At 40.4% G+C, this 27988-nt stretch overlaps 1 protein-coding gene across 2 annotated transcripts in view; it reads left to right on the forward strand.

Annotated features, from left to right (window-relative positions):
• The window catches only part of mtmr11 (myotubularin related protein 11), a 92893-nt gene extending 80054 nt beyond the window's left edge, over nucleotides 1–12839 (forward strand). For both annotated transcript variants that reach the window (XM_038305330.1, XM_038305329.1), the window contains exons 16-17: nucleotides 4478–4795; nucleotides 12262–12839. In XM_038305330.1, the coding sequence (XP_038161258.1) occupies nucleotides 4478–4795; nucleotides 12262–12690 (747 nt within the window). In that variant the 3' untranslated portion in view covers nucleotides 12691–12839. The remainder of the gene's footprint in view (nucleotides 1–4477; nucleotides 4796–12261) is intronic.
• The last annotated feature ends 15149 nt before the right edge of the window (nucleotides 12840–27988 follow it).

A 27988-nucleotide genomic window follows, 5' to 3' on the forward strand; every position in this document is an offset into this window, starting at 1 on the left:
GCTGAGCCTATTTGAACTTGGCAGCTCTCACACTGTGTTGTGTGCTGCAGTCTATCGGCCACCAAAGTATAACAAAAATTTTATAAATGACTTTTCTGATTTCTTGGCCGATATCATGCCAAAATATGACCGAGTTCTCATTGTTGGTGATTTTAATATTCATGTCTGCTGTCCGACTTCACCTATGGCTCAGTCATTTCTTAATGTTATTGATTCTTTAATTTTGTGCAGTCTGTGACTGGTGCTACTCATGAACATGGTCACATTCTTGATTTGGTTTTATCTTATGGTCTACCAGTCTTTAACTTAGAAATTGGTGACTCATTCTTTTCTGACCATATGCCTGTTTTATTTGAGACAACGCTGTCCCGTGGAAAAGCTAAAACTCGAGCTGCAGCTCGGCTCTGTCGTGTTTTTAACCCTACTACTGCTGGTCAGTTTTCTTCTGTTTTTAATCAGAACTGTACTATTCCAGAGGATGTGGGAAATAACACTGAGGAACTCAGCAACTGGTTTTATTCTACCAGTAAAGCAGGCTTGGATTTGGTGGCCCCTCTAAAAATTAGATTTCCAAAATCCAAGCATGAACCCTGGTTAAATGAGGTCACTCGGGCTGCCAGGAGAGACTGCCGCAGAGCAGAACGCAAATGGAGAAAGGACAAATTACAGTTGTCTCTCCAAACATTAAAGGAATCTTGGCGCCGTTATCAAAGGATTGCAAAAGGCAGCCAAAGAAAATACCTGTCGGGTTTGATTGTATCAAATAGTCAGAATCCTGCTATCCTATTTAAAATTATTAACTCTGTTCTAAATGATTCACATAGTGGCTTTATGGAGACCTCACCTGCTGCATGTGAAAACTTCTTACACTTTTTTGATGAGAAAGTTGCTTCTATTAGGGCCCAGATTATCCCCTCTTCTTATGATCCTTCAGTTGTGGTGCCTTGTTCTGGTGTTTTCCACAGCTTTGAATGTGTGAACTTGCAATTATTGCAGGAGGTGGTTAATCACTTAAGGCCAACTGGTTCTCCAGATGATGTTATTTCGCCCCAATTATTTAAAGAAGCTTTCTCTGCTATAGGTCCTTCTGTCCTTGCTCTTGTAAATAGTAGCTTGTCCTCAGGCGTTGTTCCTAAAGCTCTGAAGCATGCAGTTCTGCAGCCTCTACTTAAGAAACCAGCTTTGGATCCTACTGTTCTGGCAAATTATCGACCTATCTCTAAATTGCCTTTTATTTCAAAAATTCTTGAGAAGGTAGTCTGTAATCAGCTAATGGCCTATCTTAATGAACATAATATATTAGAGGTTTTTCAGTCCGGTTTTAAACCATTTCATAGCACAGAGTCAGCCCTTTTAAAAGTTTTTAATGATATACTTTTAGCAACTGATTCAGGTGACGTTGTTGTTTTGGTGCTGTTGGATTTATCATCTGCTTTTGACACAGTTGATCATGTCATTTTACTTTCCCATCTGGAACAGTGGGTGGGCGTCGGTCACATAGCTCTAGATTGGTTTAGATCATATTTGGCTGAACGTACTTTTTGTGTCTGTCTTGATGGCCATAGGTCCCCCTCTGCTCCACTGTCGTGTGGTGTCCCACAGGGCTCAGTTCTAGGCCCGCTCCTTTTCTCACTTTACCTTCTTCCGCTCGGCTCTATTTTCAGAAAACATGGGATTGCCTTTCACTGCTATGCAGATGACACACAGATATACTTACCGCTAAAGAATGTAAACTCCACCTCTCTTTGGTCTCTGTTTTTATGTCTTGAAGATGTGAAGGCCTGGGTGGCCCTAAATTTTTTAAAACTCAACGAGGACAAGACGGACGTAATGATCTTTGGCAGATCCACTGCTGATTCCGTGACCAGTCTTGGCTCCTTGGCTCAGTACGTTAAGCCGGTTATTACAAATTTAGGGGTTAAGATGGATGCTGGTCTTAAAATGGAAGCGCACATCAGAGCCGTTATAAAGTCCAGCTTTTTCCACTTAAGGCAGCTAGCAAAAGTAAAACCCATTCTTTCCAGACAGCATTTTGAAACAGTGATACATGCATAACTCACTTTATACAGGGGTCAGTGACTTGTATATTTCTCATCTTCAGAGGGTTCAAAATGCTGCTGCACGTCTTTTAACAGGTACACGAAAATTCGACCACATTTCCCCTGTTTTAGCTTCCTTACACTGGCTGCCAGTACATTTTAGGATTAATTTTAAAATTCTTTTATTTGTTTTTAAAACTCTTAATGGCCTTGCTCCTTCTTATCTGTCTGAGCTGTTACATTCTTATACACCCTCCCGTTCCCTCAGGTCAGCTGATCAGTTGCTTCTGAGGGTCCCAAAGACAAAATGCAAGCTCAGAGGAGACCGTGCTTTTTCTGTGGCAGCATCTAAGCTGTGGAATGATCTGCCTCTGAGCATAAGACAGGCCTCTTCTCTTGCTGTTTTTAAGTCCCTTCTTAAGACTCATCTTTTTTCCTTGGCTTTTGGCACAATTTGAGAGGTTTTACTTTGTTTTATTCTTTTTGTATACTAATATGTATTTTACACTCGTTTTTTCTCTATTTTATAATTTTATTGTATTTTATGATTGTGTACAGCACTTTGGTCCTGTTCGGTGTATAAAGTGCTTCATAAATAAAGTTGGTATGGTATGGTATGGTATAAATATACAAGATAAATATAAAACAATACAGGTACAACACGTACCTGTATTGTTTTATTGCTGTGTTGCACACAAGTGCAACACAGCACCACGTTCAGTGTCAGTAAACGACAAGATAATATTATTGCCAGATGCTTTCAACCGACCGATAAAACTATACATTAACTTTCATAAAACAGCTTGTAAGGTATTGGTTCTTGCTTTGACAAACATCTCACTCGCACTAATCCATCTCTGCCATTTCAAAAGTATCAGCACATCATCATTATAGGCCCCCAGTATGTAGACCACAGGTGAGCAGTGTACAGAGAGTTACAATATCCATTAGAAAGTTCCACCTTTACCACATCAGTACATGCACCGAATTTACTAGCAAGAGTACTAGCTTGAGCGTACAATATTTTACATAGTATACAGATATCATCACATCTGACAGATTCTCTGTGATGATTCAGCCAAGATACTTGGTTTTATTAGTAACACAAAGCGCAGTATTTGACAGATGAAAGTCTGGAAACTGTAAATTCAGCTTTCCTGTAGAAGATCTTTTATACTTGGCAGGACAGATGGGCGTAACCTATAGATACGGCTGATTAGCCTTCAGTGATCAAATACGTTGCAAAAACTGATCTAAAAATGAGCATTTATCCCTAATTTATGCAGGTTAATAAAATAATCTGTTCACAGAAATGCTATTCTGTCCTGGAAATAAGATAATTGGCTAAAATTAACCTAAGATTAGATAAAAATGTTTTTTTTTTTAAGGTAAACCATCTTGTTCTATTAACAAATATTCTTATTTACCTTCTCAAGTTGAGGGGGAAAATCCTCCTAATCAGGAAACATTGATTTAAAGGAATAGTACACCCAAAACATGATTAGCCTTCATTTTCTACTCACCCCCATGCTGAACAACACTCTGGAGTACTTTTTTGATATCTCAAATGCATCTGGAGATCTGGGAGGCTTCTTGCTGTCTGCTGACATTCAAATAATGGAGGTCTATGGCGCCCGAGGCAGAAAGGTCCATAAAAGTCCACAAAAAACGTGTCAATATTCCTCCATACTGCTCGTCCAATGTATTCCAAGTGTCCTGAGTGGGTAGCATCCAGAATTTACTCGAAACGAAGTCATTTAGAATGTTTTTAGAGCATAAACAGTAGTGTATAGGATTTCCTGAAAGCGCGCACATGCGCGATCACGACGCTACGGAAGCCGGCAGACCAAACCAGCGCATTCAGCTCGGCAAAGAACTCATGCTCTTCCTCAACACTGAAGTCCTCAGATATTTTTCTTTCGTTGTTTCTTTCTTTGCACAGGTAAACAGCACATTTCTTCTTCTACGCTTGCATTATCGGCAGAGCAGACGCTGAATGCGCACTTTCATCTGGTTTGATCTGCCGGCTTCCGTAGCGTCGTGAGCGTGCAGGCGCGCGCTTTCAGGAAATCCTATACTCTACTGTTTATGCTCTAAAAACATTCTAAATGACTTCGTTTCGAGTAAATTCTGGATGCTACCCACTCAGGACACTTGGAATACATTGGACGAGCAGTATGGAGGAATATTGACACGTTTTTTGTGGACTTTTATGGACCTTTCTGTCTCGGGCACCATAGACCTCCATTATTTGAATGTCAGCAGACAGCAAGAAGCCTCCCAGATCTCCAGATGCATTTGAGATATCAAAAAAGTACTCCAGAGTGTTGTTCAGCATGGGGGTGAGTAGAAAATGAAGGCTAATCATGTTTTGGGTGTACTATTCCTTTAATCCTGTCTGAATCTGTCCCCCCCCCCCCCCCCCCCCACCCCCCCAGCTTGCAGACACCATCCCCGGCTCGGTCTTCCTGCTCTCCAGGGGAACCTTCACCTGCCCCCCCAACCTGCCTCCCTGGCGCAGCGGCTCTTCAGGCGTTTACAAAAAGAGCCACCGGAGGGCGCTGTCTTCGGAGATCGTGCCTGGCCTGGAGAGGCTGCTGAAAGCGTGGTCCCTGGCCGACGTCCCCCAGAACCCGGCCGCCGTGTCGGGACCAAAGGGAGCTCTGGATCCATGCGAGCCCCTGCTGCCCCTCCTGATGGGTCCGTGCATGAGCCTGTGGAGGGAGTGCTACCTGCGGGGGGCGCTCCACGCTCAGGTACGTGGGATTTGGTGAAGCTGCTATCCAACATGAGGACGTGTTTGTTCTCTGTGACGCTGAATGACGCCGATTATTCAACAGATCACATTTCTTCCTTTAAACGCAGATCAGCTCAACCTGCTGATCAATAACTCCCAGTATGGGTGCAACAGAGCACAGGCTCTGTGATGCATCCATCACCGTCACCATGGCGATGATAAGAATAGTCCACAGGCTCGTGGGCGGATGCGTCACCCGCTGCAGGGGGAGCCTGTTCAGCCGCTGACAGATCCAGCTCATGTTAACAGGAAGCGCTATACAGATTCGTCCAAAAGATGCCAGAGATCATGATAGACTGCCGGTGAAACATAAACCTGAACATCCAGGGGAGGAAGTCTTTCCTAAATGGTTTTATTACGTCAAAATATGTCTGCATGAAGGAGCTCAACAGCCTGGAAACGATTAAACCATCACTGCTGCAAACAACCACTTCTGACACTTTCAGCCTCGTTTTCTGGGTGCAGAAAAATAGAAATCAGGCTGTGAAGGATTGTTTAAACAATTCTTTGTTTTTAATTTATTACTAAAGACCTTTTTCAGGATTTTAATTTGTGTCTTTGTAGTCTTTTTATCTAAATTATAAGAATATTTATTGGGGAAGTTAGTTAAAAAAAAAATGAAAAAGAAAATTGGTGTTTTTTACAGAGTTTGTACGGGTGCTGGAAATCCTTGAAAATGCTTGGATTTTGATGTTGTGTTTTCAAGGTTTGAAAAGTGCTTATATTTTGAAAGAAATGCTTGAAATTGTAACTATTTCTTTCGCAACAAATCCCTATCTAACTGAATCGTGTGTTTATTAAATGGAGAAATAAAATGTTGGGGAGCCTGAAAATGAAACCTGCTCGCTTATGTGTGACTGCGATCCGCCAGTCTATTTCCATGTGTGACTCCGCCCCCATGAAACCACTACTGCACCATGCCGGGAGGTTGTCGTTTCAATGAACGTTGGCTGGAAGATGAAAAATACAAATTATGGATTAAACGGGGACAAACCCTACCAGTTGCCTCTTGTAAAGCCTGCAAAAAAGATGTGCAGCTTTTCACAATGGGCGAGTCTGCGCTCTCGAGTCACATGAAGGGTAAGTCATAGACTTTTAAGTAAGCTAACTGAAGTAGCCTAGAACACGTTAACGTTAACGCCTATTTGTGTACGCTAGTAACTGCTAGCTAGGAATTTACAGGCTAAGTTACTGAGTGACTGGGAGTACTGTGTGATAATGTAATGTTAGTATTGCAGTGTTTCCCGCAGCACTATCTTGGCGAGGCGGCCGCCTCGCCAAACTCACGCTACCGCCTCGCCAACGTTCCAAAAAAAAAAAAAAAAAAAGTATTAATTCATTGCCAGGCCCAGACCTTAAAACAGCATTGATAACTCTACGGCTGATAATACTGAATTGCGACACCCTCTGGTTGGTTATATTACTACACCATGGCAGAGGAGTCATTTTTTTAAATTTTGACTATGTATTGATATGTAATTTACGGCTGTGTAAGGTGCTGGAAAAAGTTTTAAAATGAATCTTGAAAGTGCTTGAAAAGTGCTTGATTTTGACTTTGGAAAAGGTGTACGAACCCTGTTTTTTTCTATTTTTACATTTTTAAAACTTATATGCAGAAACACAAGATTAAAATAAATCAGTATCTTAACTCCTTAATAAATCATTTAAAAATAGTTGTAATTTGTAGAGATAGTTACTCATCAGTGTTGGTGGTTACTTACTTATTTATTGAAAAGTAATCTAATTACTATTCACATACTCCATACTCTGGTGTCCTCCCACAGTCCAAAAATATAGCTGTTTAATTGGCTTCTCTAAGGTCCCCCCTAGGTGTGAGTGTGTGTGTGTGTGTGAATGGTTGTTTGTCCTGTTTGTCTCTGTGTTGCCCTGGCGACCTGTCGAGAGTGGACCCCACCTCTCGCCCGTAGACAGCTGGAGATAGGCACCAGCACCCCCCGCAACCTCACTTGGGATTAAGTGTGTCTGAAAATGGATGGATGGATGGATGGATGTTGATAATCCAGGCTGCACAGTAGCGCAGTGAGTAGCACTGCTGCCTTGCAGCAAGAAGGTTCCAGGTTAATTTCCCGGCCTGGAGTCTTTCTGCATGGAGTTTGCATGTTCTCCCTGAGCATGTGTGGGTTCTCTCCGGGTACTCCGGCTTCCTCCCACAGTCCAAAAACATGATTGTTTGGTTTTTTTGGCTTCTCTAAATTCTCCTTAGGTGTGAGTGTGTGTGTCTCTGTGTTGCCCTGTGATGGACTGGCGACCTGTCCAGGGTGACCCCGCTTCTCGCCCGTAGACAGCTGGAGGTAGACACCAGCACATCTGGCGACCGCAGAAGGGATAAAACGTGGTGGAAAATGGATGGATGGATATTGATAAAAGATTACTTCAGAACAATGAAAGCGTCCCCGTCATCTCGCTCTGCCACAGGGAGCTGAGATGGAGGAAAATGTTTCGCTAAAATGTGATTCAAACTCAACCTTAGTGTAGAATTGTTATTTCTTATCTAATTCGTCACTTATGTATTTATTAGAAATGATCAAGTTCGGTTGTTTCTGTTCTCGTTTGAGACTAGAAAAGGAAAAATCCAGTCTGCAAGGAACAATGAATGGATCATTATTTATACCTAAAACATATATGTTGCTGTGATTTAATGAATTTAGTGTCAATCAGTAAAAAAATAAAAACAATTTTCATCACGATCACTGAGTCTGGGAGCGGCCATTTTTGTCCAAATATAGTAGCCCCTCCCTCCTGCCATCTTCCAGCAGTGACGTCACGGTGCGGTAAGCCTAGCGCCATTCTCCCCGCTTTACAAGCTAATTCAATAGGAACTACTAGACACATCTGCAATCAACAACAATTATTGAAGATTTCCAGAGGACTTCACCATTGAAATTCACCAGAGCTATAGTGAAACTGACAATGCCCACGTGCATGGCAGCTGGATGCTGGAATACATCGGGTAAAAGTGAAAAAAAAGAGTTATTCCACCTTTCTGATTCCTGATCCTCCACGGACGGGTTGGTCGTTGGATCGCCAACTTGAAGAGGGAGGATTGGCCATCGAGAGAAAAAACCCGTAATATGTAGCCAACATTTGGAAGAAGAATGTTTTCAAGATGACTTGGATAATAGCGCGTTGTGACAAACACCAGATACAGCACTGGGACTTGATCAACAGCCGATACCGCACCGTGACGTCACTAACCAGTAGGTGGCAGTAGTGTTCTTTGACAAACATGGATGCCTCCAGTAAAGCACATTCACATGAAAATTACTCTGAATTAAAAACACATATTTTATTGAACAGGATGGAATAATAAGTGGTGAGTTGGTGGCAGCAGTGATAGAAGCTGTAACTGCTGCAGGAGGAACGTCTAACTGCTCCTTTCATCAGGGTGAAATCAGTTTCAGTCCTTTGTAATGTTTCAGATCTAAAAAAAAAAGCGTGTGAAAAGCTGCTCTGACTGACGGTAAAAAGAAAACTGCGTTATTTTTATCCTGCTGCATGACGGCCTTCAGTGTTCCTCTGCATAAACACAGGAGCTGATTCTGAGAACTTAGCTCTCAACCTGTGAAACGGTTCAGATTAACTGTAGAAACCTGCAGCGATCAGCCTGTGTGACGTTTATTCAACAGATCACATCAAAAAAAAGCGCAGAATGTTGGAAAAACTATAAATCATATCAGTCTTATGTTTACATTTTATCACCGCTGTAGTTTAAGAAATGGAAACGTCTTCAGATCTGTACTGAACGAAATTTCTTTTTGTAGAAACGCTCTGTGTAAAAAAGGACAGTAAAGTTTGTTTATGTTGCAGTAGAGAAAAGGCCTGCAGACAGACTTTCATCAAAACAAATATTTATAGAATTAATTTACACGATTTTACTCAGATTCTCTGTTTTTTAAGCAGAATTCAGGGATTTTCTTTGAGCAGCTAAACAAGATGACCTGCTTGTAAATCTAGTGTTTATAATATATAATATAATATCATGCACTTGGAATAAGAAAATGGAGTTTAAACAGAAAATATCTTGTTCTGTTTGTCACTTGTTTTTCTTACCAAAACAAACTTACAGGGGTTGACGTTAAGGATTTTTACCACTTGCCGTTTGAGCAAGTGGCTTTCACATTTCATTTGCCCAGAAATAATTTTTACTTGCCCAGTATAATATTTGATAAATATAGTTCCTAAAATGAAACATGTTTGTTTTTTAAATGTTTTTTTGTAATTCAGTAAGTTTCCAGGTTCCTGGTGTGTATATGCATGCGTCAGATATTGAACTCAAGCCTACATTACCGTGTTAACATGCTTTTCAATCCTTCCTGCACATTCTTTTCAAACTAAACTTTGCTTTAAACTGTTGTGTGCTTGGAAAAATATAAATTGTAATGTTAAAAATCTAAAAAAAACTTGGCAGGTTAAAAACTTACACTACTACTACTCACTAATTTAACATGTTTAGCTCTATAACATTTAAATGCACCTCTCCAATGTCCAAGAGAAAAATTTTATGAACATTTTTTAATGTATGACCACTGTACAGAAGACTGCCATATGATAGAAATATTTACACTGTGCGCATACAATTATTATTATTATTTTCCTAATCCCTGGCTGATCATTTTTAATCTAGCGTGTATTATAGTATAGAATAAATTCATCATCCAGCTGCTGTTCTGCAGAATTCTCTCCCCATGGAGAGAAAAGTCACACCATCACGCATCTTTTTCAAATCACGCGAGAATGTGTACAAAACAACAAAGATGGCGCCGGCAATCCTTGTGGGTCGTTTTCAGCGAATGTCGGTAAAAAGATTTTTGCGATCATTTGCCCGTTGGGCAAATGCAATGAAATTTGTACTCTCCCAACAATAAAAACTACTTGCCCCGGGCGATCGGGCGATGGTTAACATCGAGCCCTGACTTATGTCAAGGAAAATGTTTTAATATCAACAAAATGTTATGAGATGATTGAGGGATCTGCCCTATTGTCTCAACTCGCTGCATTTCTTATAGGCGATCATTGATCAACTTTGGGTTTTAGAGTTTATGACATGGAGCTGGCAAAATAAAAATTTATTTCCGTAGAGGAAAGGAAGAGAAAACATGGATTGGATAGGGTCAGAGGTCACAGAGGAGGAAGTTTGGGACCTCAAACAGAAACAAGGAAGAAATGCTGATGCAGAGCTGCTAATGTTGGGATTGGACCGTATCTGCTAACCTCTAGTGTTGCTATAGTGGCTTTAGAGCCATCGATCATTAGTGTGCGGCTAATTGCCACCTATAAGGGCAATTAAAAAACGGTTTACCTTGTTTGACTTGTAAAAAAAGCAGAGGTGTCAAGTAAGGAAGTAAAAATACTTTGTTACTGTAGTTAAGTACACATTTTAGGTATCTATACTTTATTCCATTACTTATTTTTCTTCCTACTTCCGACTTCTACTCATTACATTTTCACACAAGTATCTGTACTTTCTATTCCTTACATTTTTAAAACAAAATTTTTTTTAATGTTTATAAATATTTATTTCCCGTCATGTGCGCCATCCAATGCAGATCATTGGCTCCATCCACATCTAGTGAAAAGTAGTGCACTTCCCCCTAACTAATAAGTTCCCTCTGTTCCCTCTGCAGAAGGTAACCCTTCTTCTTCTCTTGTTTCTTAAACATGTCTCTCCTCTCTTCAGGCCTAATTAGCGGTGAAAAATCTTAAGAAAAGAAAGGAGTCCTGGTCCTTTCTGCTCAGGGTTGTAGTATCTGATCAGAACCTTTCCACTCGTGGTTCTCCGTAGATCCGTCAGCTTTTAGCCCAGTTTGGATCTTTATCCTACCCACTCCTGGGTTATCCTCCCGCAGCAGTGCGTCGCAATGAGCTTGTCGCAGATATTTTTGATTTATGCCCAATATTGAAGCGTGGTCTGCGCTGTTATTCCACGTCACAACGCCAGAGGGACAATCAGGAACTAGCTGTGGGTCTAGATACGGCCGAGACGGTGAGGAAGTGGGGGCAAGTTTGTGCGACAACGGAGGGACATGAGGGCCAAAAAGAGCGGAGATCCAGGTGGAAAAAGGGTCCCAGCGTTCTCGCGCATCTCGCTCTTCTAGCGGGTCAAACTTCACGAGTCGTTTTCCACAATGGCGCTCATACAAACAAAACAAGCTAAGGTACCAAAACAGGAAATGCGCATAGAGTAGAGGGGATGTAGATTTGACTGCGGCCACCTACAATTTTGGGGAGGACTCAGCCTTAAGGCCGATTTATGCTTCTGAGGCGAAGCCTCTGCATCCGTCAAATCTGTCTCTGTCTCAAGAAAATCCTGACCATGCGTTGGACGGTCGACCTCAAGCAGAAGTTTGAGACAAAAAGAAGCTGTGATTGGTCCTTCGTATGCCTTTCCGGCCGTCTCTGTGGTCGTCCTTCTCAAATCGGTGCCGGGACGCGCAATTTTTAAAACCAGAAGAACAACTACAATGGAGACTACGACGAAAGGTTAATCGAGGAGGTTCGCTCCATTAACAGAACCTGTTCCTCTTCGATGTCTAGCAACTCTTGATCCACCTCCGTGACTATGACATCTTGCAGACGAGCCATTGTTGTTTTGGAAGATAAACACTCCCGCCGGCGCCAGCGAAGTTCTCGTGACCATCTGTATAAGTTCTCGCTAGTTCTCGAGAAGGCTCCCCCTTGTAGCCTCGTGAGACCATTCTGATCTTGCAAGCTTTCAAGGTTTCACTCGCTAATCAGTCTGGAGACTCTCCGTTAAAGAAAATTTGGAGCCGTTCACCAAACGAACATCCAATCAGCGTTGGCTTTGAGGCGGGTTGAGGTGTGACGCAACGAGAAGCGCGACAGTTCAGTCTAAAGAACATGGCGGCTTCAGCCGATGAAACTAGCGTTAGCGTGGCTATCGAGCAAGTTTTATCGGAATTACAGAGTATTTCTTCACTGAAAGAAGAGCAAAACACTGCTCTGGAGGCTTTTCTCAGAGGAAAAGATGTTTTTGCTCTTCTCCTGACTGGTTTCGGCAAGAGTAGCCTGGCTTGTGGTTGTGTTTTCGTCGTCGCACTGTTAGTACGTCATATGCTTCGTTGATCTGATTGGTTTATTTGGCCCGTCTATCACCAACATAGGCCAATTAGCTAACCAGTATTTTCGCCCCTTCCCAAAATTACTTCAACGGAAGGTTTCCAGATGGATATGCGGAGCAAATCCATCTGGCGGAGTCAGGTTATCCCCCTTGCCCTTTGGCGAGAAACTGCTGTGCTTCCCTGGAAATCCCAGACCGTCGGTGCAGAAGCATAGCAGCAAAACCGGTTTGCTATCAGACCAAAGCCACATTTGATATGTGTGGTTGCAGAAGTATAATCCTCCCTTTAAGATGCGCTGACCCCGCTGCTCTCTCCCTCTCCTCAGGCCTTCTCCCATCCCGTCTCGTCCCACCGGCGCCACCCGGTGGACCGTCTGGCCGAGGAGGTGCAGCAGCTCAAAGATCAGCTCGCCCAGCTCTCCAGCAGCAAGCGCCCCGACCCGCTCGGCTCGACGCAGGAGCCCAGACGGACCGACGGCAACCTGAACCAGAGCACCAACAACAGCACCTTCCTTTACTCAGCACTCAGGCCCAAAACGACCCCCCCACCTACCTCCACCAGGCAGCACAGCTCCAGAGGCCACTCGTCCTTGTCCGCGGCGCTGCCATCAAGGCCCCCCAACAGAGACGGTAACAAGCACTCCTTCCTGTTCGGACACTCGGCAGGAGCGGACGCTCGGTCGGAGCCTCGCTACCACCCTCCCCCCGGTACCACCAAGCTGCCTAAGAGCAACGGGCAGCCGCTGACCTCCTGAGGTCCGTCCCAGTAACCTTTAAAATGTCCCTCAGTGCTGCCCGTATGTGTGATACCTAAAAATCACTCCCCTGTGACTGTGCTGTACAGAAAACTGTTTTTGTATCTTTTTGTATCTTCGAATAAATTCAAGAGAAAAGCAAAAAGAAATTTAAAAAAAGGAATCGTGCAGCCGAGGAGCGGCCGGCCGTTGATCTTCAGACGGAGGAGGAGGACAGGAAAGGTTGGAGGTTCTGTTTATAGCTTCTTATCCAGACGCTTCAGATAAACTACCAGGAGCGTCTAACCTCTAAGCTGTGGGACTTTTTTTTCTGTTCCTAATATGCAAACAGGTTTGTTTCTGGATGTTTCTGTCGGCGCTGCAGCCCGCCGGCTTTAATGTGGAATTTAGGACATGAGAGCTATTTTTGGTCCCGCTTCCCTCTGCTGGTTCATCCTCCAGAGCAGGACCTTCATTCCTTCACAGTATTAAACACGTCTGCAGTCAGAACCCGGATCGTTCTACAGCGAAAGCTTCAGCATCTTTTCAGTTTTCTCAGACAACTCTGAACTTCCAGTCTTTTGTTTTTTTTACACTAATCAGTGTTTAAATTAGCCCCTTTATCTTTAATTCACAAGATCACACCTTCCAGTAAAGCATCACATTTTAAATAGTCTCATTTAAGTCGATCTGCTGCTTTTCTTTAAAGAACCTGTTATCCGGGTTTGGTTTGATGCATCTGCATGTGATCTGAGCAGATCTTAGTCGGACCAGTCGGTGCCAAAAGATTGAAAAAGCAATGAAATCCTCCTTTATGGCCGCCTGATGATAAACCAGACTGCTGCACCATCATTTAAGGTTAATATGTGGATGTTTGTCTGAATATGTGTGAAGATTTAGGGCATTAATGATACTTTATAAAGTGTTATCGCGTGATTATGGCGTCATCTCTGACCACGGTTTGTGTTATGCTGATTTAAAAACCCGGCAGGAAGCCAGTATTGGAAGCAAAGTGAAGCTCGTTTCTTCCCATGTTTACATTTTCATTTTTCTGCCTGATTGTTTGTTTGCAGGCGAAAGCTCCACCGGGTGAAACGTTTCCATCCCACCTTCCACATGTTGCGTAATTTATTTTAAAAGCAGGATAAAAGCCATCAGTCCTGATCTCTCCTGTCAGACAGTACCTCTATGGAGTTAAATGTGTTCCATTATTGTTGCAAATTCAAATTTTATTTTCAAAAAAGTTTTTAAAAAAATACGAACTTCTGCCCTTGAAACGCAGATTGACCAATAAAAATTAACAAACTGAAATGGAAACTTAAAAAAAAAAAGGAAATATAAAACGTGTGAGAAAAAAAAAATGTAGAAAATTACAATATATTATTTTGAAGAAAAAAAAGAGAAATTACCAATGTTTGTCTTAAAGCCTTTTTTTATTAAAAAGTTTTTCAAAATTTTGTTCATTTTTTCTGTTTGCAAGAATAATGGGACAAAACTCACTCCATATTCCTCAGTTTTCACATTGTTGTAAATATTTCTGGTAATAAATGGCCTCTAAGCTTTTCCAGGTGTGATGCCAAGCTGTCTTCCCTTTATTTGACCTCTTCACACCTGCTGATCTGCATCATCATTTCGTTTTTGGTACGAACATCCTCTGAATTTTGCCAGTTGTAAATACCTTTTTTTTGTACCAGCATGTTTTCCTCTTGATTTAAAGTGTTTTTCCTTATTTTTTCCTCTGTTCATGAAAAAAAAAAAACCTGTAGAATTTCCTCTTGAATAAAAACCTTGTCGTACACCGGCTCACAAACTTTATTTTTTAACAAAATAAATACTTAAAAAATAATCCGTAACAATTACAGTAAAACTAGGAATTAAAAACCCACAGTTAAAACCTTTAAGAGTTCATGTGCAAATAAAATACTTTAAAACAAAAAAGGTCAATACTGACAGGAAGTTCCGTCCGCAGCTAGCTACGGTGTCCAGCTGAAAAAATTTGGCGCTTTGTGAAACACTGTGGGTGAAAACGTGCTGAAAGAAAAGCGTTCTCCTCCATGTTTATTATGCTGACGATGTGCAACTTTCCACTAGTCTCTGAAAAACGTTCCAGTGCTGCTGCATTACCGAAAAAAAACAACCAACAGAGACGCAGAAAGTGGAATGATTGATTCAGTCCAAAGTTAGTTTAACGGCAGCAGCTTTCACAGTTGGACGGCCTTCATCCCGACCGACTTCCGAGCTCCTTCCCGCTACACTGCTGCAGTATCCCAGAGGGCCCGTAGAAGAACCCAGAGGAGGACGGCCCCAGGCCCCCCAGCTGCCGGATCGACTTGCACATCGGGCACGGATACTCGGACAGACCCTCGATGTCCTCAAAGGCCATGTTGACGATCTGGTCGCAGCAGGGGCTGCAGTAGAGGTGTCCACATGAGAGGCGTTTGAGGCGCCCCTCGTAGGTGATGCAGCACTGGCAGTGCGGCAGGTCGGGCCCCAGCGACAGGGAACCCGTCAGGGAGCTGCTCTCCAAGCTGCCGGCCTGGCTGGAGCTGTGCTTAGCGGGGGACCTGGGGGGAGATGGAGGAGCTCAGATGAACGGCATACAGACTAAAATAAAAACCAGATTGTTCAAATCTAATCCAGTGCACTTCTCTAACATGTGGAGTCCCCCAGGGCTGTGTTCTTAGTCCCACACTTTTTTCCCTTTAAAATGCTTATTTAAATCTGGGATCCCCAAAATATTTCAGTCTGAGAACCCCCCCCCAAAAAACCCCAAAAAGAAACCCTAATTTAACTCCATAAGCAACAAGTAATTATATTCATTTTTTAAATAAGTATTTTAAATTGTTCATTTTTTTTTTTTTTACATTATTGGGACATTTAAATATGTAATTGTGCATTTTACAATTTAATGACCAATAAAAAAAATTTTAAATCATACATTAGATAAATGTTACATCCACATATTTCATGGTACAACGGCTGGAGATAAATATTTTACTAATATATTAACCAGTTTCTTATATTAGTAATCATATGGAAACAACTTCAATAAAGATTTTATACAGAATTAAAGTCAGGAAAAGCTAAAGCTTTACCACTAGAGGAGTGGAAATAGCATAAAAATGTTTGTCTTAAATGCAAAATGTTTATTTTTATTATTTGAACATATATATTTATCCAAGTGTGTTTCTTTTTCAGCCAATCTTATAACCCCATTTTCACTACATTCATAAAAAGCTTCCCTACCGTGCCACATGATATCCAGTGATGATTCTGCTTAGCAGTGTGATGAACCTTAACGTCTGTCAATGTTTCCTGCATCTTTAAGCCCTGATTAGACTATCGTTTGTCATATAATATCTCAATTATAACCAAATTTCCTGAAGGATATGGTTGCCGCCATGTTGATTTGCTTTTTTCCCCTCTAGATCAGGGGTCTTCGACGTTTTCCAGGCCAAGGACCCCCAAACTGATTGTGAGATGGAGCGGGGACCCCCTAATTATGTATATTGTATGAAACTGTGTTCTATCAAACTGCTCCTATAGTCACTCTATTACAGATGGAGTAATGTAACTAAAGTATTTTCTCCCTGGGATTATTAAAGTATTTCTGATTCCTGGTTGATGGGACAGGTGTTGTGAACGAAACGGTGTCCAGCTTGAAAGAGCTCCTGTGTGTCACTGAATGTGAGCATTGATGACTGAAAGACATCTTCTGCCTCCATTTATCTGTTTACTACAGTGAGTTGAATTCATAATAATGTGGATTTCAATAAATTTTAATTAGTGGAAAGAATTGCAGTGGGGAATATAAAAAAAAGGTAATCAACAAAAACTTTTGTGACCCCCCTGCAGTACCTCCTTGGACCCCCTGTTGAAGACCTCCGCTCTAGAGAGCAGTAGTACCGTAGATCGTCACTAGGAGGCGAGGAACTGTGCCAGCACGGTGTGTAAGGAACGGAACTCGGCACGGTTAACTGATCCAAGCTCAGTCCGAAGTTTATATCTTCAGTTAACAATCAAATGCTGAATTAAAGGACAATTATTTCAATACCGTAATTGATGAATAACGATTCTGATTAAATGTTTCAGCGATACTTGGTATATTTAATGATTTTATTGGATATTTGCAGTTAAGCATCTATTTTCTCTCTACAATGATATTGAAGAACCATCCCATGATGCCCTGGGGGTCCAGACCCCAGTTTGAGAACCCCTGATTTAGAAAATACATTAAAAGTGTAATTGGAGTAAAAAAAAAAACAAAAAAAAAAACTGTATCAGCTTCCTTACGGGGATTCATGGACTCTCATAAGTCATTCTAATAATCAAAGCTCTAACTAAAAACCAAACGTCTTCCTCCCAGCTTTGATCTCAGGGCTTACTTCAAACCTTCTGTTTACTGTTGATGAACAAATCTGTGTTTTTTCCACAGCTGCTTTATTTCATGTGAGGTTTTTTTAAATATTTTATTTCCTGGATTCCATCCGGACGAAGCGGCCAAGTTGTCGTTCGGCCAAAGAAATAGATGATCTTAAACATTAAACAGGATTTCTTTATTTGGGCCGATTTTCAGTCAGAAGTTCATCTTTGCTGCAGCAGTTTGCCTGCTTGATACGGAACATCTGCAAAGGTTTCAGACAGAAGATTGTTTCCTTCAGAGATAATCTGCGACACATCTGACATTTTCCAGACCAACAGGCTTTTGGATTTCCTAATGATGCAAACCAAAATAACTCTGGTTACTAATGTGTTTCCTTCATTTTTAGTGAACAAATAATTCTGTTTTCATCAAGAGATTTACACAGCAGTCAAATGATCATTTCCTGATTCAAATATTGCGTTATTTTCAAAGACAAATCAGGTGCAGAACAAACCGCTATGAGAAACAGGATTTTTCCTGAGAAAACAACTGTGTGAAATTTTAAATATAGGGTCAGATGAATCTGAAGTGAGCTGAATTATATATTTAATGATTCCAAAAAAGTAAAACAATCCACTGGACTTTGTTTTCCAAGTTTGAAGACATTTCGCTTCCCATCCAGGAAGCTTTTTCCAATTCAAAAAATCAGAATCTTCAGCATCTTTCATAATGACGATTATATCACCAAACAGGTCATTATTTCCCTGTTTTTAAAGAAAAGTCTGGTCTGCAAAGAATAACCAATGGATCATTATTTATACCCAGAACTAATATATTTGGAGTGATTTAATGAATTTAGCGTTAATCATTAAAAAAATATAAATTTTCATCGTCATCACCGAGTCTGGGAGCGGCCATTTTTGCCCAAATATAGTAACCCCTCCCTCCTCCCATCTTCCAGCAGTGACGTCACGGTGCGGTAAGCCTAGCGCCATTCTCCCCGCTTTACAAGCTAAATCAATGGGAACTACTAGACACATCTGAGATCAACTAGCCTAGTAAACTAGCCCCACCCGCTAGCAGCCAAAATAATTTTTGCCTGCGAGTGGTCTAGCCTCGATCAATGCCCCAGGCCCTAGAACTGGCAGGCCAATCACAACGCAGAGATGAGTTTGGAAATTTTGGATGCAAAGCGGGCGGGACGACAAAGCCGGAGAAAGAACAACAAAGAAGATGGCAACAACTATTGAACAATTCTCATGAGTCAGCTTTGGAATCAGTTTAGAAAGGATTAGACTTTGGGTTTACGTTGAAACGTGAGCAGGAAGAGCCTCTACGCTCATTCATTTTTAAGAATGATGTATTCGCCGTTTTACCGACCGGCTGTTTGTTTACACTCCCCCACCAGCTTCCTGTCGCGCTTCCTACGTCAGAGTCAGTTGCGCTCATTTGTCAGAGCGTTGGCCAATAGGCACAAACATGGTTTGAAAAACAACGGGTTGTTCTTATCAACAATCTTCCAATGTCTCATTCATCGGGGCCGGACTAAATTACACATTTAAACTCACATTTAGTCGGGTTTATCAGGTTAATCAACAATTATTTTAGATTTCCAGAGGACTTCACCATTGAAATTCACCAGAGCTATAGTGAAACTGACAATGCCCACGTGCATGGCAGCTGGATGCTGGAATACATCGGGTAAAAGTGAAAAAAAGAGTTATTCCACCTTTCTGATTCCTGATCCTCCACGGACGGGTTGGTCGTTGGATCGCCAACTTGAAGAGGGAGGATTTGCCATCGAACTTCTGGCCAGAGAAAAAACACGTAATATGTAGCCAACATTTGGAAGAATGTTTTCAAGATGACTTGGATAATAGCGCGTTGTGACAAACACCAGATACAGCACTGGGACTTGATCAACAGCCAATACCGCACTGTGACGTCACAAACCAGTAGGTGGCAGTGGTGTTCTTTGACAAACATGGATGCCTCCAGTAAAGCACATTCACATGAAAATTACTCTGAATTAAAACACTTATTTAATGAACAGTATTTAATATTTTCAGAAGTTTGAATTCTGATTCTGACCGGACTTTTCCTTTAAATCCTAAAATCAGATGATGATGCTAAATGTCATTCAGAGCTCTGAAGGTGTCCAAACAGCAACAGATTCCCAAACATGATCCTTCCAGTTTGTCTACAAACGGATGTGAGCACAGATTAGTTTAAAAGCCCAACTGGTCAGACCTGAACTGATCCCAGTCAGGGTGGAGTTTAAAGGCAGCTTTGCTCAACAGTAAACAGGAGTTCCAGAAACATGGATGTTCTGCTGTCTGAACCTTCATCTGCAGCAGCTGCTGCCTGTTGGAATAAAATAATGACCATCTGATGTGAAAGCAGCTCGGTAATCTGGCTCATTGTTTCCAAATGGGAAGGTTTCACAGCCAGATCTTTGGCTGATTGAAAATTTGATCACATTTAAGGACAGAAACTGGATCCACGATGCAAAGCTGCAGAAAATTACTGCTTGGTTTAGAAATAAATAAACCTGTTGTCACTGCAGGGTGATTATTTTCCTTCCCTAAACAGGTGAATCTTTTTATTTCCCATTTAAAGCTGGTTTCCTTGTGGCAGAGGCGGATTACGCAATGCCGGATTATCAGATGATTTCAAACAGGCGGATAGAAAATGAGCGGCTAGAAAGGCTGCAGACGCCCAGCAGCTGCAGAAGGTTCCAGTAAAGCTCTCAGGTTTGGTTTCTCACCTGGATGAAGATGAATCTTTGAAGCAGTCGAAGCTGAGCGCAGCGAGGATCCTCCAGATCAGCTCCATGCCGCTTCTTCCTCTCATGGTAACATTCCACAGACCTGCTTCCTCACGCGCGTCATGTTGGACAAAACAGCGCCGCGCGCTTTAAATGAGGAGCGCACCGCTGCCCCGCTACCCCCACCTCACAGAGGAGGAACACTGACCTGACACCCCCCCTCCTTCCTAATGTTTCCAGAGAGAGAGATGAAGAGGATGAGCGCTCATCATCATCATCATCATCTGCTGTTTGGAGGAAAACAAAGTGTTGCTTTCATGCTCTGCTCAGTCTCTTCCTCCTGCTCCTCCTCTTCCTCGGTACGGGGGGGGGGGATCTCTTGCATCACGCGTTTCTTACCAATGAGCACAAAGAGCAGCAGGAAGCCCAAAAAACACAAACCACATCAATGATCCTCATATTTTTACATAATGAGATATTTTGGTCTCTCTGTTCTACGGAAGAGGATTAGGGCCACTAAAAATAATAACTTTGATTTGTAAATATTATTTCAGTTCAATATGGGAAAATAGTCAGAATTCTGACTTTTCTTTCTCAGAATTCTGAATTTAATATCAGGATTCTGACTTTAATCTCAGAGTTCTGACTTTTTTCTCAGGATTCTGACTTTAATCTCAGAGTTCTGACTTTTTTCTCAGAATCCTGAATTTAATCTCAAAATTCTGACTTTAATCCCAGGGTTCTGACTTTCTTCTCGGGATTGTGAATTTAATCTCAGAATTCTGATTTTTTTTTTCCTCAGAATTCTGTTTTTTTTTTTTTTTTTTTTTTTTTCAGAATTCTGACTTTTCTCAGAATTCTGACTTTAATCTCAGGGTTCTGACTTTTTTCTCAGAATTCTGAGTTTAATCTCAGAAATCTAAATTTAATCTCACAATTCTGACTTTTTTTTTTCTCAGAATCCTGAATTTAATCTCAGAATTCTGACTTTGATCTCAGAGTTCTGACTTTTTTTGTCAAGATTCTGAATTTAATCTAAAAATTCTGACTTTAATCCCAGGGTTCTGACTTTCTTCTCAGGATTGTGAATTTAATCTCAGAATTCTGATTTTTTTTTTTCTCAGAATTCTTTTTTTTTTTTTTTTTTTCAGAATTCTGACTTTTTTTCTCAGAATTCTGAATTTAATCTCAGAATTCAGATTTTTTTTTCACTCAGAATTCTGACTTTTCTCAGAATTCTGTTTTTGTTTTGTTTTTTCAGAATTCTGACTTTTCTCTGAATTCCGACTTTAATCTCAGGATTCTGACTTTAATCCCAGAATTCTGAGTTTAATCTCAGAAATCTAAATTTAATCTCACAATTCTGACTTTTTTTTTTTTCTCAGAATCCTGAATTTAATCTCAGAATTCTGACTTTGATCTCAGAGTTCTGACTTTTTTGTCAAGATTCTGAATTTAATCTCAAAATTCTGACTTTAATCCCAGGGTTCTGACTTTCTTCTCAGGATTGTGAATTTAATCTCAGAATTCTGATTTTTTTTTTCTTCTCAGAATTCTTTTTTTTTTTCAGAATTCTGAGTTTAATCTCAGAAATCTAATTTAATCTCACAATTCTGACTTTTTTTTTTCTCAGAATCCTGAATTTAATCTCAGAATTCTGACTTTGATCTCAGAGTTCTGACTTTTTTCTCAGGATTCTGAATTTAATCTCAGAATTCAGATTTTTTTTCCACTCAGAATTCTGACTTTTCTCAGAATTCTGTTTTTGTTTTGTTTTTTCAGAATTCTGACTTTTCTCTGAATTCCGACTTTAATCTCAGGATTCTGACAAATTCTGATAGGTAACAAACATGTTAACATCAAGCCGTAGCTATGTCTGTTTTAGAGATTAGCTCTCTTGTTTTAATGACCTTCTGCTCTTCCATTAATGAAACAACATCACTGGGGACTTGGTGATAAGTCAGAATTGTGAGAAAAAAAAGTAAAAATTCAGGGAAAAAAGTGAGAATTATTACTTTTTTCCCAATATTAAACTGAAATAATATTTAAAAATCAGTTAACTTTTTTATTAGTTCAGGGCCCTAATCCTCTTCTGTACTCTTCAAAGCATTTATGTCTAATAAAGGATTCTTTTTCCCATTTGTAAAGTATTTTATGACAAAAATGAGGAGATAAAACGGATCCTGGTGTTTTTTACCGGTGTTCATTTCATTTGAATTGAAAACATTTCAAACCTGGAATTTATTAAAAAAAATAAAAATAACAGGAAGATCTTTTAGAAAATGTTTACCTTTCTGACCCTCTACCTGTCCATGTCTGGAGAATGGTTTATGTTGGGTTGTCTTCAAATTTAATATCTGAAGTGTTTGGTTTGCTTATTGTTATCTATTTATAGAAAATGGTAAAAGAGCACAAAGAGCAACAGGAAGCCCAAATAAAAAACACAAACCACATCAATGATCCTCATGTTTTTACATAATGAGATATTTTGGTCTCATTCTTCAGAGCATTCATGTCTAATAGAGGATGTTCCCCCCTCTATAAAATATTTTATGAAAAAAAAATGAGCAGATTAAATAGATCCTGACATTTTGTATTCATTTGTTTTAAATTGAAAACATTTCAAAACTGGAATTTATTAAAAACCAGGAAAACAGGAAGATCTTTTAGAAATTGTTTAACTTTCTGACCTGTCATGGCTCTCCCCTTTTTGGACTGAGTTTTTAGTTTTCAGTTATTAGTTATTCTGTTTTGTTGATCTTTGGTTTACATTCAAGCAGTCTTTGGTTACTCTCTGCTGCCCCCTTGTGTTTGTTTCCTTTCCCCTCGGCTTCCTTCTAGTCAGTTCCACTCACACCTGCTCCATATCAGCTCATTAGTCCATCCTCAGTTCTGTTCCCCTTATATACTCCACCTCTGCAGTCACTCAGTGCTGCTTCCTTGTTGTTGTTGTTCCCTCGTCTCTGGCTTCCCACGTGAGTTTTCCCCGATGCTTTCTGGTTTTTTAATTCCTAGTTTTGTGGATTTTTGGTTGTCTGCCTCTGTTTTTTGTTATAAAATCTTCAAATTTCACCTCTGCCTCCTGGTCTCTGGGTTTGGGTCCTCAAAAACCTCCTCCCTATTGTGACACTTCTTGTCCATGTCCAGAGGATGGGTTATGTTATCTTGTCTTCAAATTTAGTATTTTAAGTCTTTTATTTGCTTATTGTTGTGTTTCTTTTTATAGAAAAGCTACTTTGATCGATTTTCTTTAGATAGCACCAATTCACAACAGATGTCATCTCAGTGCAGTTTACAGAAGCAATTCAAGATCCACCAGATCAGTTAAAAGTTTCTACCTATAAGTAAAACCAGCTAATTGCATCCAGTCATTGGATTCGTTCCTCCTGGATCATTATGCAAAGACAGTAGATTTTAAGTTGCATTTTGTCTTCGACTCTTCTGCAATCCCTCACACCAAGCATGCATAGAGCAAAGGTGGATAGGAAAACATGTAGAATGAAGCAGAAGGAGGAAAAGTGGTCCCTTTGTCCTCCAGCAGTCTAAGCCTATAGCAGCATAACTATAGAGATAGCTCAGGATAACCTGAGCAACTCTAAGCATTATCAAAAAGGAATGTCTTAAGCCTTGCCTTAAAACAGACAGGGTATCTGCCTCTTAATTAAAAAAAAAGTTTTTTTACACACTTTTTCAAACACATTTATTGAATCTTTTAAAGGAAATGGGGTCAGAAAGAGAAAAGGGACTTTAGATTTCTCTTACAGCTGCTATCTAAAAACTTGGTGTGTATAATCATGTGAAGGATGAGACATCGCTAAAGTCCTGATAGATTTTTCTGCTTCAAAGCCGTTTGTAATATCCTCAGCACAGGAAATGGACTGAAAATGAGTGACAAAGCAGCTCAAATAAAAACATATTTAACCTCCTTGCACAACACCTGGAGAACCACTGACAGTTTCAGCTGAATAAAAGAAAGCCTTTCCTTTTGAAAGCAAAGACAAACAGAAAAGATGGATGATGTAACGTTTCTAAACTGTTCTGTGACTTAATAAGTGGATATTGCCCAACACCCTTCAACGATGTATTACTCCAGCTATATGGCATGCCTTGAAGACATAAAAACCAGGATGACTCTTAACTTTCTGCTTCTGAATGCAGACAAAACAGAAGTTATAGTCTGATTAGTCAGTCACTTTATTTTGATGGGATTAAACTGATTTCAGATAATAAAGTAAACAATCTTGGTGTTATTTCTGAACAGGACCTGTCATTTAAATCCCATATCAAAGAGGTTTCTAGAATTTCCTTCTTTCATCTGAGGAATATTACAAAAATGAGAAATCTCCTGTCCAGGGCTGATGCTGAGAAACTAGTCCATGCATTTGTTACTTCAAGGCTGGACTATTGTAATTCTTTACTATCAGGAAGTCCACAAACTGTAGTTAAAAGCCTTCAGCTGATCCAAAATGCTGCAGCCAGAGTTCTAATGAAAAAGAGAGATCATATCTCTTCTATCCTGGCTTCTCTTCATTGGCTTCCTGTTAAATCCAGAATAGAATTTAAAATCCTCCTTCCATGAGAGGCATGCCGACAGTGCAGCCATCTTAGGTCAGACCAAGCTGCAGTCAGAGACAATACACATAAATTGAGGCAGAGCACTTCGCTCTCAATCTGCAGGTTTACTAGTGGTTCCTAGAATTTCTAAAAGTAGAATGGGAGGCAGATCTTTTAGTTATCAGGCTCCTCTCCTGTGGAACCAACTACCAGTTTTAGTCCGTGAGGCAGACACCCTGTCTACTTTTAAGGCTAGGCTTAAAACTTTCCTTTTTGATAAAGCTTATAGTTAGGGTGGCTCAGGTTCTCCTGAGCTATCTCTATAGTTATGCTGCTATAGGCTTAGACTGCTGGAGGACTTAGGGACCCCATTTCATCATTCTGTAGAACCTGTTAGTTCAATCTCTAACGTTCTGCTCTCTCTGCTTTTTCTCATAGTAGCTTCATCTGGTCTGTTCTTGTTTGGCTGTGACTCCATCCTGGAGAGAAACATCAGCTGTGCTGCTGCCATCAACACCTTTGTTTCTAGACGTTGGAGCTTGGCCTGTTTTCCAGTGTAGTCCTGTTTCTCTGACTGTGACTAACTGGATGTGCTCTCTTCATCCTCTGACATGGGAGCTGGCTTGGAGCTCGTCTGCCTGGCTGTGTGTTTCCTGGACGGCTCCGCCTTTTACAGTTGATTTTTGTATCTATGCTTCTTTTTCTATGTCTGCTTCTGTCTCCTTGAACCCCAGTCGGCCTCAGCAGATGGCCGCTCACACTGAGCCTGGTTCTGCTGGAGGTTTCTTCCTGTTAAAAGGGAGTTTTTCCTCTCCACTGTCGCTATAAGCGATAATAGAAAAACTATACGAAGTGAATGAGAATAGAAGAAAGCATTATGGGACTTGCTGTCAAAGCGGCCCACTGTCGCTATAGGCTGTTGCTCCCCAGGGAAGGTCCTCTTTTGAAAGAGCTTCACTGCGTTGTCATAGAAACGACAGCTTCCTTTTTCTGTTGGAGAGGAAGTCGTGTAACCTCCCACCTTTAATCAAGGCGCCTTCCACAGCTGTGACTGTGACTTAATTGCGAGTGACACTTGATAGTTGAGGGATAGTGCTTAGGGGCTGTTTGGGATTCAGCCAGTGTTTGTATGGAAGGGAGCAGAGTGTGAAATACAATTTGAAAAGAATGCAATTTGTAAAAGGAAAATATGAAAGGAAATTTAGAAAAAATAAAACTGTTAAAAGAATTTGAAAAATATAGAATCCATAAAAAAAATAAGTTGAAATAACATCTTACAAAAAACAGTTTCTTTCAAAACCTTTTTTTTTTATCTAAATGGATATCAAATTTAATTTCCTGATTGCTTTTTAATTTTTTTTTCTTTTTTTTCCATTAAAAACACGTTATTTGGTTGCAACATTGATGGAATTAATTTACATCATAAAAATAAGTTCATAAGAATCCTCCAGGCTCTGCTTTCAGACACATTTCTCTGTGTTGATTAAATTAAAAAAATAAATGTTGGATGAAATGTGAACTAAGTGGATAAAGGGAGGGAGGAAAAGTGTTCCTAATATAATAAAGATTTTTATTAAATCTCTGTCCATAATTTGTAGAAGCTGTTATTTCGGATCCACTATAAACTCCAGTCGATTCTTAATATTTCATTTCAACCACTAGATGGCGACAACCATCTGCCCTAAAAAGAATAGAGATAGAAAATCCCTTTATTGTCCCATAATGGAAATTCTGGTGTTACAGCAGCAAAAAGATTATAGAAAAAATACCCACATAATTATGGACCTTAAAAAATTTCATAAGATTAACATAATAGTGAAGAGTTAAAAGTTAAATTATAAAATACTGTACTGTAAAGTGTTTTAACAATATAAAAACTGTGGAGAATACATGCCCAATATCCAGCTATGGACTTTTTTACAGTAATGGATGTTTGAAAATAGCAGCAACATCCGAGATGTGCAAAATGACAGCAGCAGATTATTTAACTGACTGATAGAAACTGTACAAAAATCAGGATGAATGGAACAACTTATCGAGGTTGTTGGGAACAGTCGTGGTTATAAAGTCTTCCAGCTGCTGGGAGGAAGGATCTGTGATAACGCTCCCTGGTGCATTTAGGGGGCAGCAGTCTGTCACTGAAGGAGCTCTCCAGTTCAGCACCACCTTCAAGCATGGGGTGGGAAATATTATCCATCAGAGATGTTAATTTACTTAGGATCCTTTAGTTTCCCGCCTCCTGTACTCAGTCTAGAGGCAAGGCAAATTTATTTGTATAGCACAATTCAGTACAAAGACAATGCAAAGTGCTTTACATGATTAAACTACAGGAAGATAAAACAGAATCAAAGCAAGTAGGAAAAAAAAAATAAAAAAAAATAAAAAATGCAGAAACAAAAAAGAATATTAAAAACAGTTGGACTAAAGAAAATAAGTTTTAGTTGGAGGGCAACTAGAGGGCATCAATTCACAGAGCTGGCCTTCCTGACAACTCAAAGTAAAAGTTAATGCAGTTCAGGTTGACAAAAAAGTGATAAATCTTTACTTTTCTCCTAAAGATCGAAAATTGAGTCAGTGCTAGAAAAACCGGAAGACCCCAGACCCTAAATGAAGCCCCCCCTCCTTGGTCTGCAGCAGGATGATGAAAAGCTGCTGTTTCCTGCTCTGATTCATCACAGCGTTTACAGCAGCAGATAAGAGCTGACAGAAGCTGTCCCTGTTAAACCGGTCCTGATCGTTTTACTTTGTGCAGGAAATTAAACCGGGCTGGTAAGCATGAAAAGCCAATAAAACAGGAAAGTATTAAAAGACAAGGCCGAATCAGATGCATGGAAGGTTAGAGAAACAGTAGAAAAACAAACCACAGGTCTGCAGCTTCACTGGTGAGGCTGCTGGAGGAGAAATGCACATTTTGGGCTCTGATATTCAGCAACAAACCTGCAGGCCCAGCTTGTCATCTTTACTCTTGTGGGCTGTTACCATGGGAGCCAAATATTAGGTCGGCTGTTTCTATAAAACAACACTTTGCTTTAAAATCCTGAGTCAATAAAATGAAACATGCAGTGATGTAAATTATGCTTTACGTGTTTATTTTGTTTGATCTTTTTTCATACTAAAATGTTTCAAATTAAGGAAAATGATAAAAAAATTGCTTTAAAATTACTGTTTATCAGAAAAACATCAAAACCAGCAGCCTGAAAGCATCACTGGAACCTGAGTGTCTTATTTTTTTGGTTTAGATCCATTGGCCCCAGTCAGTATAAACTATCAGAATAATAAACATGGCATCAATAGAACCCGGATGACAACAGGAAGTAGACAAAAAGATTTCTAGAATCTGCAAGAATCAAAGATATAACAATGGAATCTATTAGCCTGAAAAGGATTTAAAAATGTGTTTTTCCGAGGCTTTGGGAATCCAGAGAAGCACTCTATGAACCGTTATCCATAAATGGAAAAATCCTGGAGCAGTGGAGAACGGATGGATGGATGGATGGATGGTGGATGGATGGATGGATGGATGGTGGATGGATGGACGGATGGTGGATGGATGATGGATGGATGGATGGATGGACGGAAGGATGGACGGATGGTGGATGGATGATGGATGGAAGGATGGATGGATGGTGGATGGA

Source organism: Cyprinodon tularosa, unplaced genomic scaffold (genome assembly GCF_016077235.1).
Source record: "Cyprinodon tularosa strain WSP-4 unplaced genomic scaffold, ASM1607723v1 ctg556, whole genome shotgun sequence".
Taxonomy (NCBI): domain Eukaryota; kingdom Metazoa; phylum Chordata; class Actinopteri; order Cyprinodontiformes; family Cyprinodontidae; genus Cyprinodon; species Cyprinodon tularosa.